The sequence below is a fragment of the Gymnogyps californianus genome, chromosome 10 (genome assembly GCF_018139145.2).
Source record: "Gymnogyps californianus isolate 813 chromosome 10, ASM1813914v2, whole genome shotgun sequence".
NCBI lineage: Eukaryota > Metazoa > Chordata > Aves > Accipitriformes > Cathartidae > Gymnogyps > Gymnogyps californianus.
In genome coordinates, this window is record NC_059480.1 from 4,887,693 (window position 1) to 4,905,853 (window position 18,161).

The window sequence follows — 18,161 nt, forward strand, 5'->3', positions numbered from 1 at the left end:
GAAGCCTTCTGCAATAGACAGAGCCTGTCTTCTCCTAGCCTGGGGCTCAGCCTGCAGCAGCCCAGGAGGCAGGGAGGAGGCTGGGGCTGCTGCCTCAGCCTTGCCTTGCTCCTGGCAAGTGGCTCCACTTCACCACACCTCACCACCTTTCCTCACCTCACCTCACCACCGGGCTGCTCCAGCAAAGGGCTGCATGTGGCTGACCAGGCGCGAGGCAGCTGCTCCTGCCCCACAGCCTCCTCTCAGGTCTCTTCGCCATGCTCTCCCTCACCCAGGTCGGGTGCCCCCAAGGAGCCTGTGGTGCCCTTGCTCCTGGCCAGGGCTCCCAGCCTCTGGCGCTGCTGCTCTTCTTGGCATGATCTTTGTGCCATCGGTGCAGCCGGGCGGCTCCCTGCAGGGCTGGTGAGGCATTGCACTGGCAGAGAGCAGTCCTCACCCAGCCGGTGCTGCGAGCACCGACATCCTCCTGAAATTAGATGGAAACAGTAAATAGGTGTGTTTGCTTTGAAAATAACTTGTAATTGGTAAGTTTCAAGAAGTTGCATGCACCTTTCTGGTTATCTATGTTGCCGTGGAGATACTAATGGGACAGCCAAGCGGCCTACATGCCAGTCATGCCTGGGCCTCCAGAGATCAGAGTGCAGAGCTGCCAAAATCAAGCAGCTGAATAAACAGTGGTTTATCTTGGAGGTGCATGGGGAGGATGAGAGGCAGCAGCCATGTGTTGCAGCAGGAAAAGCTCTGCATGGGTGTGAGGAACACACTCCACAGAGAGTGGTTGTGCTGTCTCCACCCCTCAAGGCTGCTCTGTTGTGACTGGACAAAGCTTGGGCGACCTGACCCAACGTTGGCGCTGTGCTTGAGCGGGAGGTTGGCGTCAATGTGGTCCCTTCCAACCCAAATTATTCTGTAGTTCATTGTGTGAAGGGAAAGTTAATAGCAAGATGAGAATGATCTGTATGTTGTAATTGCAAGTGGCTATAAGCCTGATGAGACTATTCATAAGTTACAGCAACTTCAGGAGCACAGTTACAAAGTCAAATTGTTTGGAAGTGGAGAGGAAATGAATTAACATTGTTCCTTTTTTTTTTTTAATAAGTAGTGAAAGAGTTTGCCTTCCCAACTCAAGGCCAGACTCTGACGTGATGAAACATCTGTAAGCTTGTGGTGGGAGACTGCTCTAAGAAGTGGTTTAGTACGATATTTAAATCTAAATTTTATCTTTCTGATTGCACTGGTGGCCATGGGTCAGCCTCAGAATTTGCTTGAACTAAGAAATGATTAGCAGGTTCAAAGCCATATATTGCTGGTGTTAAAAATATATATACACCTATGTAAATGAAACCAGCGTTGTAAACAATGCTCTGTCTCTGTTCTTCTATAACAAAATGAAAAAGGAGTAAAAGAGTTTTTTAACTTTCCAGTTTAGACACTTTTATCACTTGTTTTTGCTTCCAGAGACCTTATCAGGAGTGATGTGTTTGTTTAAGTGACTTAAATATTTTTCTTTGTTAACCCTTCCTGTCCTATGCTCAAACCACATACATTTTGGCTGCACTGTTTTTAATGTTAAGGTGATCTTTTTGCTCCCCCAGGGCTTGTTTTTATCACATGACAGCTCTTATTTGTAGGTAAGCCTATGTGTGCAATTTGTGAGGGATGATGCTCTGGACTTTATGTCTTTATTTGGTTTTGGTTTATGGTCATTCTCCTTTGGGCAGTTGCAAAGCATATTTGCTATTAGTTGTGCCATCATCTCAAATCTATAAACAGTGACAGTGTATGGCAGCTAGTACAATCAAGTCCTGAAGGGCAGGGTGTACGTGGTACAGGTTGAAAGAGGAGGATGGATGTGGTGTCAGTTGAAGTAACAAGCTGTTTGCTTTTGAAAGCTTCTCTTTTGCAGATGGTTTCTGTTAGCAAACTCTTACCCTGTTAAAGGAACGCATTTCGGTGGCATTACATTTATCGTTAAAACTGCAAGAGTGGTAAGAAATCAGCACCGCCCATCGCATGGGGACTGCAGTCTTGTGCATGACTGGTGGCCCAGAGGGAATAAAGTATCATCTGGATGGTCCCATGGGTTTTGTGTGGTAGCAGCATGGTCGGGAAGGGATGAGTGAGAGTGGCTCCTTGGGGCAGAGGAAGATGAAGAGAGGAGGAACAACAGCAGCAAAGGGGTTGCAGAGCCATTCCGGGCTGCTGGACCTCCTTTGTCCAGGAGCCAGGGAGGTCTGTCCTGCCTCAGGGCATGTCTGAAATCACAAACAGTTTTGTTTGTTAATGTGATCCACTGGATGGATGTCTGTCTGCACTGATTACTGATTGCAGGACTTAAATGCTGCCAAGGAAATATAAAGAATAGAAAGAAAACAGATTTTTTTAAACAAGCAAACAGCCCCCCGCCTTTTTTTTTTTTTTTTCACTGGCGCTTGTTTTACCCACTGAGGATGTGCATTTCAGGAGAGGCTCTAGGGCTCTCTGCTCCTGCCTTGTGTGGCCTATTGACATGTGACCCATCACCAGGCTCTCACTGAGACACCAGACCCACACCCTGGCCCCTAAGGATTCAAATACCAGCACTGCATGCTTTGCTTTCTAAGCAGTAAAGGTTTTCTTTGCGTGCTTGTCTTAAGAGGATATGGAAAATAAAACACCTTTCAGTTGGTCCATCGTGTACCATGCTATCAAAGTTTGTTCTTCTTGCCACTTTACCTCTCCCTGTGTATTGAATTGAAATGTCACCATCTAGATTCAGACCACATGTGCACCTTTCTGTTGAGGAGTACTCACCCACAGTGAGGAGCTCATGGATGTTTCATCACCTCTAACAGCTGCATTAATACGGGACAGTCGTTCTAAGGGTGGGAGAAGGACTCTTACAGTGGTATTTGTAGTCCTACTATAACATGGCTGAATTTGGGTCAGGGTGGAGGAAGGCTGTTATTCTGTATTTGTGAAATCTAGTTTCCAAGCTTCCTCACTTTGAAACCTACGATATTTTAAATTATTGTATTTTAATGAGAATTCTGTGTTTACAACTTTAACATATGTTCTATCCATAGTGATGGTGCAGAGCATATAGTTTTATCTTCTTTTCCTTACCGCCAGGAATGAATGGTGATTCCACAGGTCATACCTATGTAATAGGCAGAAACATTCATTTGGATTATTGGCCTGCCCATGTGGTGTGAAGTCTGCTTGAATTTGTTGCTTAATTTATATTTATCATTTATTTCAGATATTCTCTGTTGACAGTTACCTGTGGTTTGAAGAGGTTACACGATCACTTGAGAGACAAATGCTCCCTCCTCAATGTGAGATTAAACTTTCATAGTGGAATATACACATTTTTAAGAGTGGAATAAACTTAATCCTTCTTTCCTTGTGCAAACAAATTCCGAGTGTTGCAATCATTTAAAATGAATGATTATGGGAGGAGGCTTGAATTCTTCTTCTTTTTTTTTTTTTTAATGCAGAAAACTTGCATATTCCTTCACAGTGTGGGCTACATCCTAAAACAAATCCTGTCTTCAATTGTTTGCCTCTTGTATATGGACACAGGCCTCCCTTCATGAAAACACTGTCTTGGTGACAAGTGCAACAAAAGTTTCAAGTAAGAAAGACAATCATTTTGAAAATTGTAATAATATTTTTCTGTATTACTGTGGAGTCTGATGGTGCGTGGGCAGCTCAGTGGCACTGACAAAGCACATTATATGCCAATGGTTGCCAGGTTAATCTGAGCATCTTTGGTACAAACTTACATGATTTTGTTGTAATTTTCTTATTTAAGAAGTCATCCATTTCACTGAAACTTCGCTGTAGCGAAAAGCCATGCCTGAGCGTTTGTGCAACATTTGGGCAGAGCTTTGGCCCTGGGTCCTTGATTTTTAGAATGGGGGGAAAGGTCCTAAAGAGTACAAAACTCTCAATTGTTTGATCAAACGGGTCCTCACAAAGTGCTGACACTAGTGTCTAGCAGGAAGGTAGATGAAACAGGTTAGAAACGTACTGTAAACGTGAGTATCAAAATTTATTTTGTTTTAAATTTGTATTGATAGGCATTGTAATTGGGAGATGAATAATTTATTAAAGCATTTGACAGTTTTAATTTTAAAAGAATTTTGAATTAGCAAACAAGTAAAGAATGGATGAAACATGGCAAATTCAAATGAGAGAGTTCCTCAGTTAGGTGCTCTGATTTTGCTCTGTTGATATTTTTTGTGGTAAACATGTATGGTAATAAAAGTGTTCCTAAGAAAATACTCAGATGTCATAGAATATTTAAGTATTCCAATTATTTAATGAGATTTAGATTTCAGTTCTAAAATTCCCTTATGTGATTGATACATTATTTTGTAGGTAGGCATCTTTTTGATCTTTTTGTAAAGGGTCAGGCTTGTGTAAAGATAACTCCATATACTGTATGTGTATAAACTGTTTCAACAGGTTTCTAATATCAGAAATTTTGGGAGGCTTCTTTGAAGACAACTTCTGTCGGAAGAATGGCATCGTCTTCTCTACAAATTTGTGCATTGCTGCTGGCTTTAGCAGGATTCACCATTTTACTTGTTACTACCATGTCTAACAGATGGAAAATTTCGGACACTGCAACAGTGCTTGTTACTGCAGACTGGATTTCTGAAGGTCTTTGGATGGACTGTGCAGTGACTGGTTTTGGATCAATACAGTGCAAGAAATTTCTCTACATGTTGAGTTCAGACAGTAAGTGTACATGGCATATGTATATAAAATCCAGGGATGTAGTTTTATTCCTTCTTTCTGGACAGCGTGTTAGCGCGGTTGGACAGCATATACTGTGGTTGTCACAGAGGGTCTGTTATGGACAGGATTCGTCCTGTCGTACTTGCAGACAGGTTAAAGGGCCCCACCCTGCAATTCAGCTCAGTAATTGCTGTGGCTTTATTGCCATCTCTGTTGTGTTGACATAGAGGTATGGGTGCCATGCAATGAATCTAAGATTTATTTTTTTTTTAATTGTTTTGGAAGAAATAGCATCCTTTTACTTGGCCTAATTCTTAACTACCAGCAGATCATAGGTCAATGAGCACTGGTGCTTGTTTGTGCTTTGGTGTGAGACAGGACATGTTAGATATTCCAGAACTTGTTTGATACTTTGTGCTAAATCTGTGTATTTGTTCTGGAATTTCTCAGAGGTGGCCAACTTAAATTAAAATACGTCTGTGTGACTGATGCTTTTGTGTTTTCTGAGGTAGACCATGCTAGCAGGGTAGTTTATCTGCAAATAGAAAGAGAAGAATTGTCTTTGTAGGGACTGAAAATTATTTCTTTGGATTGTTCTGGATTTAAAAAATATCTTTCTATAAACACTGTTTTTATGGTAAAGGACTCGGAAGGACTGACATTGAAGTTGTTTCCTCAGCAAACTGAGTGTAGAAACAGTAACAGTATAGCCTTTGAAAACTGGTATTTTGTTAAGCTTTCTGTCTTAAACAGAACTCTGCATTTATTCTTTTACAACTTTCAGTATTGCGCTGTCACTTTATGAGTTACATCGTGGAATCATTTCTTCAAGCCTTCCCTGCTTTATAGATCCCTGATTACTGTCATTGCTGTTTGTCTGGACTCTTTCCAGCTGATCTATTCTTGATGTGCAGTGCTCAAAACTTACAAATACCACATCTTACAGATTATGAATGCTTGTTTTTCTTGAGACAGACATGGACTCCACTGAAGTCAGAGCTGCCTAACTGTAAGGCAGATCTCTAAAATGTGAGAGTTTAACTCTCAAGAGTTAACTCTCAAGATTCAGCATATTCGTGGTTCTTCCTCAGGGCCCTGGCTTCGGTGGCCTCATCTGCTTTCATAACGATGGTGCCAGTTTAAGAATAAGTATCAGCATCCTGTAATGAGGCCAGAATTTGTAGCCTCAAAAGGAGGCTAATCATATACTTCTACTCATTGTGTCAGAGACAATGTCAGCTTTTCATACCGTTCTGGTACCCATTCTGCTCCTCTCTAAGATTTCTTCTATGTAGATACGAGGATGCCTAAGCTTCATCTAGAAACTTAAGATATGATTTCTGGAAATTAGAGTGATGAGATGAGGCCAACAATCCTTCAGTTCTCATACGTGGTAGCAAGATGGCACGGATGCTTACGATGGTGTGGCAGCTCTGCCTTGCCTTGTGTAACAGGGAGAAACAGGTGTTTCAGCCCTGTTATAGAGACAAGCAGAGTCAATGTGGGACAGCCTCCTGTTTTTTTAAATGCAGTTTCATTACACCCAACATGGAAAAAAAATACTGCCAAGGAACAGAAGAGTTCCTGGTGAACTGAAGCAGTCGCCTCCCATGGGTTCTCTTCCCTCCCTTCCCGTGGCCCCCACAATTTGAACAGAGGACCCCTGGTTGGCAGGGCTCGGTGGAGCATCTTCAGCTGTTCAAAGAACTGTGTGTCCCCTAAAATCAGCGCAGAGTTCCTCATGCCGATGGGCACGTCACGTGGCTGCCTGGAGAATAATTGCTGTCTGTCACAGGGCTGTTTCTCTTTCTACAGTGCTCAGTCAGCATTCCTGGGTCTTGAAACAAATCTACAGAAGTAAACAAAAAGGTACAGCTCATGTTGATCAGACATTTAGGGGGTTAATATTTTCAGTATTTTTTTTCCCCACTGTATTGGCTGATCTGATTTAAAAAAATACTATTTATTCCTGTAAACCCTCTCTCAACCATATTACATGCAAATACACTCTGTTCTGAGAATATCAGAGGGGTTAGGAGCAATTTCTCTCTATGGTCATATATTGCTGTGGTCATATATGGTCACATCTTGGCATGTCAATGTTAGCATTTTACTTACATCAGGAGTACACTTTTGTAGTGAAATTTCCGATTATTCCCATTTACTTGCACTTGGTTTGCATTGCAGAGTGGTCTTGGAGTGTGCAAATTGGTTTCCTCATGGTTGAAGCAAAGCAGGGAAATGTACCAGGAACATACTTCCAGACTTCCAGCTGTTGGTGGGTGTTCAGTTCACCCGACCGGCTTAGAGCAAGTCTGAAGGAAAACTCCCAAGTCGTGGATGGTGTTGATGTGAAGCTATGAACACCAACTCTTTTACTCTGCTGATGCAGAGCCTTCTGCAGAGCAGCATTTGCTGTTATGTCCATCGCTTACCAAACCATAGTTTATGAAATGTAGTGAAGAATAACCCTATGATTTCCTTAAGGGAATGATTAAAATGCCTGATGCCATATAGGAAAAACTCATGCATTCCAGGTCTGCAGTTTAATCTTTTCTGTTTATATTTGTGCTTTATGACTGCCTGTTGAAATAGCTTTCTTAATTAGGAAGAGATATTTTTTAAAAAATGGAATTCTTAAAAAATTTTTTATCCTTGGCAGCAGTATAAAATCTGGGGACACTTGATTCAAGTTCCCAACTAAACTCAACTTTGAAAGTGCTGTCAGCAGTGATGGCTGAGGTCACCAGGGTAGCACCTGTGTATGGATAAATTAATTTGGAACTCTTTGAAGGGCTTTTAATGGGATGCAGATACTCCAGTATACTGGTACAGTGTGTTCATTTTACTATGCCATCATTTTTCAAATTTCAGTGACTTAGCAGAAGGAGGGAATTCTGTAAAGGTCACCGGCGAAGATCAATTCTTGCCACACACCATCTAGTTTCTTTAAAAGATTGCAAGTACAGAGCTGCATAGGATCACACTGGCTGTGCTGCCAGATCTGTTCTTATTTAAATCAATGGAAAAGATCCTCTTGGCTGCCAAGGGAGCAAAAATGTTGAGGTGGCACTGTAGTATCCTTTTGCAGCTGAACCTACCAACCTACAGCATCAGCTCAAAGTGACCAGTGAATTTTGAAAAAAAACCCCAGATATCTGTTGCCCATAGGGCAAGTTGTGACTCTCTCAACGGCTAATCCTTCTGGTAGTCTTTATGTAAATGCCGTGAATCTGTTACCATGTTGCATCATAGCAGGATTATTTTATGAAGAAACTCTGACTCCATTTCCTGGAGATAAGAGCAGGTTATCACTGCAAGAGATGGTTAACCCCGTTTGGATACACAAACAGTTTAAGGTATTAACATTAGTGGGTGATGTGAATTGAGTCTATGATTTTGTCTAGTCAAGAGCAGAAGCAAGTAAACCAAGTTTAACATACTTCTACTTTGCCTAGAATAGATTTTTTTTTAATACTAAGATATTCTGATAAACAGGTGCACTCAGCTGATATGTATTATTTTTCATGTAGCTGTTTTCCTTCATCATTTTATTCCTTTTGAGATAGGTCTGTCACACTGGCTCATTCATTGCCTTATATTTCATTTCTGTGAAACATACATTATTACAATTGTATTCCAGTGTACTGGTACCATTTTTAAGACTGAATGTGTTTAACTATAGATCAATAGACTGTAAAATATTAATGGAAACCACTCATCCGCAGACTTAACCTTCCTGAAAGAAGCTGGCAGTACAGTTGCTATGGATTACTTATGACCATAACTCCAAAAAATGTGCTAAATTTTCTAGCAACAGAATAAAGTTCCTGTTTTCAAGCTTTTTTATGCTTGAGTCATCAAGAAAATACCACAGTAAAGCTTTTTGATTTGAGATCAATAATAAAATTACAAACAATTTTAATCTTGTGTAAACCCTAGTTGACTTCAGAGGAGAGACAGAAATAAGATATTTGCCAATGTTATCACTCTTACAAGGTATTTTGTAGAAATACTGACTGATTTTCTAGGCTGAGACTAGGCTCATTTTGTCAATTCTTATTAGAAAAAGAATTAATATTGTCATTTTTTAAAAAAATGTTAATATCGTTATCGTGAACTGCTCCCACTTCTTATTGTCATGCACTGTAAGCCTTATCTCTGGGGTTGAGCAAAGAGCAAAGGTAGCCTCATTTTGGAGTGAAACCCAGAGATAAAACAGCAAGGAGGCTTCTGAAAGGCTTCACTTCATTGTAATCTAATTATAAGGATATTTAACTGTTACTACTCACAAGCATGACTGCTGCGTTGGAAATTGTTGGTTTTCTTTTGTGCTTGGCTGGGTGGGCAATTATTGGAGCTACTTTGCCGAATAATTACTGGAAAGTCTCCAGCATACATGGTAGTGTGATCACAACGTCTACGTTGTTTGAAAACCTGTGGAAGAGCTGTGCAGAAGACAGCACTGGAGTATCCAACTGCAGAGAATTTGACTCTATGTTTGCACTGCCTGGTATGTGACTTTGCACAGTCTTGTTTATATTGCTTAAAAATTTGTTGGAAAAAAGTAGTAAGGCTTTTGTTTTGGTAATCTGGTAGTACTGGAAAATAACTGGCCAAGAAGGACTTTGTGGGTTGAATTAATAAAAATCTCTTAAGCAGCGGAATGTGTCAAGCGCATTAGGAAAGGCTATAAAATAAGGCAAATGAAGTTGCTTGATTAAGCATTTATTTTAATAGGCATTTTAAATATGGCATAATCTCTTTTCTAGCATCTTGTGGGAGGAATTAGTAGGAGATTTTTTAACACATCTTATGACAGTTCCATGTTTATTTGGAATTATTGTGTAGGCCTTCTTTTGCAATACTTGATAGCTAATGTACTGTAGCTGGAGTTTTTTCATATAATAGGTAAGAAATACTATTTATAGCTAAGAAGTGGTAGTGGTTTTTGCGTGTTGAGACTGAAAATTGTAGATAATGCAAGAAATACAATGAATATATGTTATACATATATTATATTATGAGTATAAGTTATATAATGAGTATATGTTATAAATTAATATACTTGTCAGGACTTGTTAACTAATGTCTTGTTGGATGTGGTTCTAAATACCAGGAAATTTAGATCTACTGGCTCCTGTACTCTGTATCAGTCTTCAGCAGAATTGTGGATTGTCTTCAAATGCTGAGCTAAGGCAATACTCTGTGGATAGTAAGCATGTTTATAGACAGTAAAGCTAGTTTTTATTAATCTTGAATGATGCAGTATGTAGATACTTATCCCAGAATAAAAATGCCTTCCTACTTAGTTGAATCTACACTGGGAGGTGGCTAAACTAAATATGTAGGAGGATACTCCTAATCTGAAGAATGTGTAATATAGGATTAGTGGGAATGAGGTATTCAATTCACTTTCTCTCTCAGTCTGAAATAAACTGATGTTGTTGACCAGCTCTGACACTAGCATAGCAATTCTCTGAAACTGTCTGTGTCCAGTATTTAGGGAATAATCTGTTCTTTTCATCTGTCAGTGTTATCTAACAATTGGTTTTAAAATGCATGTGTGTATTAAAAGGAACATAATCCTATTTAAACTTCTTGGACTCAGCAACAGCAGGATCATTTCGATCAGACATTATCCTCTGCAGAGTGCTTCTGTGAGTGTGCATTTGGTTCAGGTATAAAGCACTTCAAGGGTTGGTTCATAACTTAGTGCCACTGAGTCTAGGCAGCATCTTGTCCGTGATGTATTTACACGGGGTGTTGCCTCTGGGAGTGTCATAGAGCTCCCATGTGTGCAGATGTGGGCAATGGGGCCACATCAGGTCAGCATCTTGGAGCTGCTGAGAAAAAAGTGGGTTTTAAAGAAACTGGGGGGGGGAGGCAGAAAAGAGCATCATGAGTAGATGTGCTAAAGCAAAAGAGAAAGGAAGGCAAGCAACAGCAAGGCTCCTGGAGAACTGCGGATAACAACATGGAGTCAGCAGGAGGGAAAAAAATGGGGCCAGATAGAAAGTAAATGAATAGGCCAGGCTCTGAAAGTGAATTTGTGAAGATTAAATTTGATCTCTTGAAGAGGAGATCAGTTATGCTGTTGAGAATATGGCAGTATATTTGAGGGAGATAGGCAGGGGGAAGGGGAAGGGGAAGGGGAAAGCAGCTTGCAGAATTGTAGAGAAAAAAGGGTTTTAGAAAGGAGAACTGAAAAAGAAACAAGTTAGAAGACACTGAATTGTAGAAAAAGTTGAGAGGACAGTTGGGCAAACCAGGAAAGAGGAAGAAAGTGAGGTTGGTAGCAACGAGGGCTGAGCAAACAGTGGGACCTCCAAAAAATATCTGTAGCACTTGCAGATATGAGCCAAGGCAGACTAAAAATTATCATGGTCGGTTTAGGTGTGTTTCAAATTGCTGTTTAGAAACTTACCTGAAACTGCTGCAGCAGAAGATGCCAGGGATTGGTGGGAGGGGGAAAAAAAGAAAAAACAAAAGTGTCTTTGTTACCTCTCATCAGAAGGACCATAAAGATTTTCTGTGAAGGTTTCCTTATTGGCAGCTGAGCTATGTGGTATACCTCTGGTTTTTGTTTTGTGCATGGGAAATATCAGACTTGGTTCTTTTAAACAGATTTAAAGCTTTTGAATTCAGCAAGCCATTAGCCCAAATCACGAATGTTTGAAGTGAGGACTTTTTTAAAAGCAATATTGCATAAGATTGAAACCATGACTGGCTACTATGTATAGCTAGCACTATCTAGTCACGAACTAGATCAAACATTTGATATAAAGGATTTAGCTGTCAAATGCTTTTTAAACTCTTTTTTTCCTTCTTTTTAAGGTTCCATAGGTGTTTCTTCCAATGACAGGATTTGGGGATAATTTCTTACAATTAGTATTGATTGATAAAATGAACTGACTTTGTATCTTGTTCAATAAGCTCATTTTTAAGATAAAGACAACAAAAAATTGAGCTTTCTGAACTGTGAAGTAAGCTCCTCAGTTAAGGCTGTTGAGGTTATCGTATTGTGGTACAAAGAGGATATGGTATGAAATCTCTTCTGTTAAAATAATACAGCCATTGGCTTGCAAGCAGTTAGCCTGAGGATATGCTTGTGTGTCCTGGAAAGATATGAGGAGTCCCATCTAATACTGCAGGAGTCCCAGAGACCTGAAATGTAAGTTGTTGGATCCCTGTTATGGGTAATTCCTGCTGCCATGGTGTAAGATGCCAAACTAGAAAGCAGCGTCAGAGTTGAGTGCTTGTCCTAACAGTATCTTCTGCAGGCAAAAACCTTGAACTGTTAATGGTACTTTGAGGGGTCTTTTCACTTTTATTACTGTCTGTATTTTTTTCCCTGAAAATTTTAAAATTAGTGCTTAACAAAACATTAATTCCTCGAATGATGTTATCCTTTAATTCTGTATATTTATCTCATGACTGCTTATTACTGTCTTTGATAACTCTCAAGCTTGCAGGACCAATACTCTTAAGCCACATAAAGCTATACAGCCCGCTGAGTCTGAGTGTGAATCTATCACTTCGCCTCCTGTTTCTGTGCCTGATTTTTGTTGTCTGGAGAGTTATGGGCTCACTCCACTACAGAGGTAGAGAGAAGGTTACCATGGAGGACATGGAGGTGATCAGGGAGCAAGAGCTTGAATGTTAGCATCAACAATGTGACTGTCCAGACGCAGTCCAGTTCAGACCCTTTTGATGTGTGGTTAGGATCACAGAATCATAGAATCACTTCAGTTGGAAAAGACCTTTAAGATCATCAAGTCCAACAAAGTTAGCAGCCAAGACCTGCCGGATTGGTGACACTAGGCATGTTTATCTCATAACAAAGGTGCCAAAGTGCCATTTGACCTGGAACATGCCAAATCCAGGGTGCCATTTTAAAGGAGCCAGAAGTCCCTGTCTGACCTTCCTTCTTAGGCTGATTAATAATCTGGTCGCGGTTTTTGTGCAATCGATACCTAAATGTGAAGGCTGGGAGCTTAAGCGATGCAGAATTGTCAGCATACCAGATTCCCTAACGTGCCCACACCAGCTGTAACCTCTCCACAGGAGTATGTCTTAGGGAGGAGTGCTGCTGCTCTCAGATCTGCTCGTCTCCTGTTCGTTACCCCGACTCAGAGTTTAAAGTGCACTGCTAACTCGAGCACTTTCTTTCGCATCTCTCACTGGAAGTAGCAAAGCTGGCACATTTTTCCAATTCCTCTGTAGGGCCAGAGCCCTGCACACCTTGGCTAGGACCTGGAGTTCAGAGGTGTCCTGTGTGCTCAGCAGTACAGGTGTAAAGAAGTCACCAGGACTTGTGAGTGGGAGACTTATTTCTACTCCTGTAAATGACCATATATACCGCTACGTGTTTTCACAGGACTTAAAGATGTAAGCTATGAAGGGCTTGCTATAATTTTTCAGGATTTACTAAAGGCCCAAGAGGATTTACTGAGCTTATAAAGTGTAAGTGTAGTTCAACTCTGAAATCTGATTGACTTGAAGGCTAAACGCTCCAGGGTTTGGATGCTTCTCTGAACCAAACAACAGAATTGGACAAGATTCACTCATTACTGCTCCTGTTAATTTTGTCACTCCTTCTAATCGCTTTTATTTTTTCAGCACAAGATTAATTTAATTTCTGTAGAGATCGTGATTTGTTTTCTCTTTTTCTGTCTTAGCTCATATTCAGGCATGCCGTGCCTTGATGATTACTTCCATCCTTTTGGGATTCATAGCTACAGTACTCTCGCTGCTTGGTTTGAAGTGCACAAACGTTGGGTTGAGCGATGAAGATGGAAAAATGAAGTTTGCTGTCACAGGAGGATTTCTCTTTATTTTAGGAGGTAATATCGAGGCTGAAATGAGAACGCTATCAATACTTTGTATTGCTTTCACAGCTAGACTAAATGAAATGAACACTTGTTCTTGGTTTAAAGCTGTTACAGCCATTAAAGGAATCATTCACCTGTGTGCTTTTTAAACTTTTTCTGGTAGGTCTCTGCTCCATGGTGGCTGTTTCTTGGTATGCTGCGATGGTTACTGCTGAATTTTTTGACCCATTGTACCCTGGAACCAAGTAAGTCAATAGCTCTGTCATACCAAACTCCATCGTGTGTTACAGACAGCTGCACTAACCTCGGCTGCTCCAGAGTTTCAGAACCTGGATGGATCCTGTTGTCCAGTCCTACAGGAGGAAAAATTTGTCTTCAGGGAATCTTTTCACCTCAGAGACGTTGGTGGGGAGGGAGGAGAGTTCTCTTCTGGAAGGTTTAGTGAATTTGTGGGGAATATCAGCCCCACATCTGAGGGGTTTCTGTACTGTGTTTACATTTTCTTGTGAGACTCAATTAAGTGCACATCTCAATGCTATGAAGAAGAAAAGGTAAAAGTCTTAATTTTCTTCGGCATTTAGACCAAAAGAGGTACAAAATTCTAGCTATGGCTAGAATACAATGCCTCAGATGTACAAGCAAATGAAAAAACGTACAGAAACCAGCTTGAACGGCGTACTGGTGACCTGCAGATAGCTGAGAAACATCATTGAAGTGTGCTGCTTGTCTTAAAGAAGTAAAATAAATATTTTTCACTATTAAAATGAGGCAAAATTTATGGGACTATCAGCTCATACAGTTGCGCACAAACAAGTTCTGAGGTATAAAAGCCCTTATTCTTGTCTGACATAAAAGCAACAGTCTTCAAAACCAAATGCCCGCTTATGGCACCTTATCTAGGTCAATACATTTAGCAATGAGGAACAAGGGTGGAGGTGACTGGGCCTCTCCTTCAGAGAGGGGGAAAAAGGGAGAGGGAAACATAATATGTTGCCTGTGGAACATGAGAGAGCTGGTTTGACCAAAAGGGGACATTTATAATTTGCCAGTACCTCTACCGGGTATATAATTTTTAGATTGGTAAACTATAAATCTTTAGTTGCTAGAATCATATTTGGAGTGTTTTGTAAGTTTCGTCCTGAGAATCAGTTCAGGGAAGTCAGAGGTGAAGTGCTTTGTTATGAATCAAAGTACTTTAAGCATTTGCTTTGGATGTTTGTCAGTTTTCCTTGTGTTTTCAAACAAGCCCTTACAAAGAAATTGCACTTGTGAGTGCTTTTTGTTGTTTTATATCCCCCTGAGAGAATTATATGAAGGGTAATAAATACGTTAGAGGACAGAAACAACTGTTGATAAGGAATTTCAGTTAGTGGGATAGTTAGCGAGTTTTATAGTTATCTGGTATAGCTTTGGGGCTTCAACATCAATGCATGTTAATCAGTTACCAGATTGTTTGCATTCAGTAGCTAAAGAAATATTTTTTTAATATCTAAACTTCATGTTTAAGACTATCAATTCACTGAGCAGTTCTTAGTGAATTAACTTTGATCATTGGTAAAGCCATACATGCTCTTGAGGAAGTTTGTGCTCCTTGGACTCTCTGAGACAAGTTTAAATTCAATTGCAGGGCAGTATTGATCTTCACTCTTAAGAGACTGGCAAATCTGTTTTTTCAGATTGCATTTTTTTGGCCTCACTTCAGCAAATTAGTAAAGTTAACCTCTACTAATTCTTAGAGGAATTTCTCATACAGCTGTGAAGGTGACCTAAGTTCTCCTGCAGATCCCTCCTATATACTTTTCTTTGGTATGACATCTACAGCATTGCTGTCTGTAGGTGACTAGTGAGCAGAGATGATTGCATGCACTGGGCAACACTCTCTGATTGTTCCTTAGTATTCCTCCAGCAACTTGCACTCCTATTTTATTGAGATAATGATTGTCTCCTTGTTCCGTGTTTGGAAAGCGCCTAAAACAGTGGAGACCTTGTGGCTCCAATGTGCGATGAGAACACGGAGAGCAGTGAACCTGTGTAAACCTCTGAAACCTTCCTGTTAGCAATTAATTCTGGAGTCAGAAACTTCGACATTTTTAAATAATGATTTTGTGTTTACAAGTGGAAAGAAAACACACGTATCTGGTTTCAGTATACCTTCTATGAAGTCCATGACACTTATTTTGCCCTTATATTAGGTATCTCAGACCACAGAGGTACAGCCATATTGTGGATATAGTCTTTGTCTGAATATAAAAACTTGTTTTCCTCTTTTTGCGAAACTCCTGCCAGACTTTCCCAGGCTCAATTGTGTCTAGTCTTTGGGTCAAATTCATTATCAGTGAATTTTGTGGACTGGACTAGGGAGTTTCCTGAAAGGTGTAGTTTTGTGCAGTAAAATGGGGAAGTATTCTTTTTCAACCTGGGACTATTCATAAATGTGTTTCAGCCATATAACCACAGAGAGTGCTGAATATTCTTTAGGATACGTAAGTTTGAAAACTAGCCCTATACAAATAGCTACTTGTAGGTGGTCTAGCGTCGTGTCCGTAGAAAACTGATTTCTATGGTTAGCCTCTTCTCGTGACACAGACAGTAACATCCGAATCATTCAGTTTCACAAAATGATTTCAGTGGCACAGCCAATACAAGGGCAAAATAAGTGTTGTGAATGCACAGAAGGTATATTATTATCATTTATTATCAACAAGTTATTAAATATACGCAAATATTTATTGCTACTTATCTTTATGTTGCTTAGTACTTTCTGTACTGTCACTAATTTGGCAGAGCACTTAAATATACATGTAAGAATTTTACTGAACAGACACAAAGCCAGATCTGTTCTGTGTTATCTGTGGACGTACCTTTCAGTTAGCTGATTTCTACGCAGACTAGAATTTGTTTGTTTGCATGATTTGTGTACCTTATGGCTCAGTCTAAAATAATAGCTTTGTGATCCTGTTATATGCTGTTTCCATAAAATCTTTCATGTTCCAGATATGAACTAGGAGATGCTCTGTACTTAGGCTGGGCTGGATCTGTTCTTTATATGCTTGGTGGGATCTTACTGACCTGTTCATGCAAAGGGAAGAAAAAACAGGATTACAGGTAATCTTGGATTTGTCAGTTGAAATAGTAGCTGTCAATTATATACCATTTTCTGTCTGTATACTGTTCTCTCTCTCTCACCCCCTGGTATAAATCTGTAGCCATATAAAGTACAAACAGGAAATTGTACCTATTAATTCAGTGCTATGGCATGTCACAGACTTGTGATGGCAGGGAATGCTGTACCAAATACTTGTACCTCCCAGACAGTGTACTTGTTGATACTTTGCCATCAGCGGTCACCTATAACTAGTATTTGGTAATTCTGGGTACTGCTGATGATTCTAAGATCTACATGATGAAAATGTGCAGTGAAAGAGTGATCTATCTATTGTCAAAAGAAAAGTATATCAAAGAACAGAGTGTATTATAATCAAGTTTCTCTGCAATACTCACTACTATTAAAATATTCAAAGGCCATTTAATTTGCAGGAAGTGTAATGGCATTTCCTTCCCAAAGCATACCCAATTGATCATTAGACGCATATGATTTTTTTCTTGTTCCCTATGGAAATGCCTTGTTGCGCATCAAATCAGAAAAGTTGAAATTTCTGGCCTCAATATTTAACCTTGCCTGGATTTTTTTTTTTTTTTTTCAATCTTAAATTATTGACACATACAGAAGGTCCCTTTCTGAAGGAGAGGGATGAAATTGTCAGAAGTAGCAGAGGTCCATGTATACCCAGAAGAACCCAAATGGCTTGGAGGCTGTACTGGCTAAGCTTGAGAGGATGATAACATGGAAGGAAGAAGCATGCTCACTGCTGCTGTATTTAATCTTAGGAAAGTTATGTCAAAACACATAATAAGTGAGAGTGTTCCTCTGATAGTCCTTTGCCTAATCTGAAGCCATTTAAGTTTTATGGTAATATTTCATCAGCCGCATTGGACTTTAGATCTCGCTCACCACACTTTGATACACAGTACCAAATATCCTGAAATATCTTGAAAATCAGGTAAAACTGATGTACGAAATAGAAGATTAACATGACGAATGGCAGCTGAAGGGGTTGGCTGAAGATACTTCTGTCTTCCTTTCTCATCATTTCGATTCCTGTATTAAAAACTGCAGCTTGCACAAAGGCATTAAGGTCTAGGTTCTCTTCTGCTTTGGGGACTTGACTAAAATGCCTCGAGGAAGAGCACACGTGAGTTAGGTCTCCAGAGTGTATTTCTGGTTACGAGATGGCTGTGCTGCCTGTCAAAGAGCCCATCTCTTTCCCCTTAGCCACAAGACTGATGAGAACAATAGGCCTCTGATTTCTGCACCTTTGTAAAGTATGTGCTATCAGTGGGTTGGATACAGACCTAAATGAGTAAATTCCTAAGTATCTGAAACTGTGGACGTGTGTGTAATACCTATTATTTTGTATCTTTTTTTTCTTAATTTACAGTTGCAACAAATATGCATATTCAGCAGGCCAGGCAGCTCAGCAGCAGCGCATTTACACCAAAAACACTGAGACAGTCATAAGCAACAAGGAGTATGTCTAA

General features: G+C 40.1%; 1 protein-coding gene across 1 annotated transcript; it reads left to right on the forward strand.

The window, feature by feature from the left end:
- Positions 1–4,508: 4,508 nt before the first annotated feature.
- On the forward strand, positions 4,509–18,161 carry LOC127020205 (claudin-19-like). Its single transcript, XM_050902678.1, has 5 exons — positions 4,509–4,728; positions 13,410–13,574; positions 13,726–13,807; positions 16,557–16,667; positions 18,062–18,161. The coding sequence occupies exons 1-5, from the start codon at positions 4,509–4,511 to the stop codon at positions 18,159–18,161; spliced, it is 678 nt and encodes a 225-aa protein (XP_050758635.1).

Coding starts and splice junctions, on each gene's coding strand:
- LOC127020205 (XM_050902678.1), top strand. CDS start 4,509: ATGGCATCGTCTTCTCTACAAATTTGTGCATTGCTGCTGGCTTTAGCA. Junction 13,575..13,725: donor ATTTCTCTTTATTTTAGGAG/GTAATATCGAGG, acceptor TTTTTCTGGTAG/GTCTCTGCTCCATGGTGGCT. Junction 13,808..16,556: donor CCATTGTACCCTGGAACCAA/GTAAGTCAATAG, acceptor TTCATGTTCCAG/ATATGAACTAGGAGATGCTC.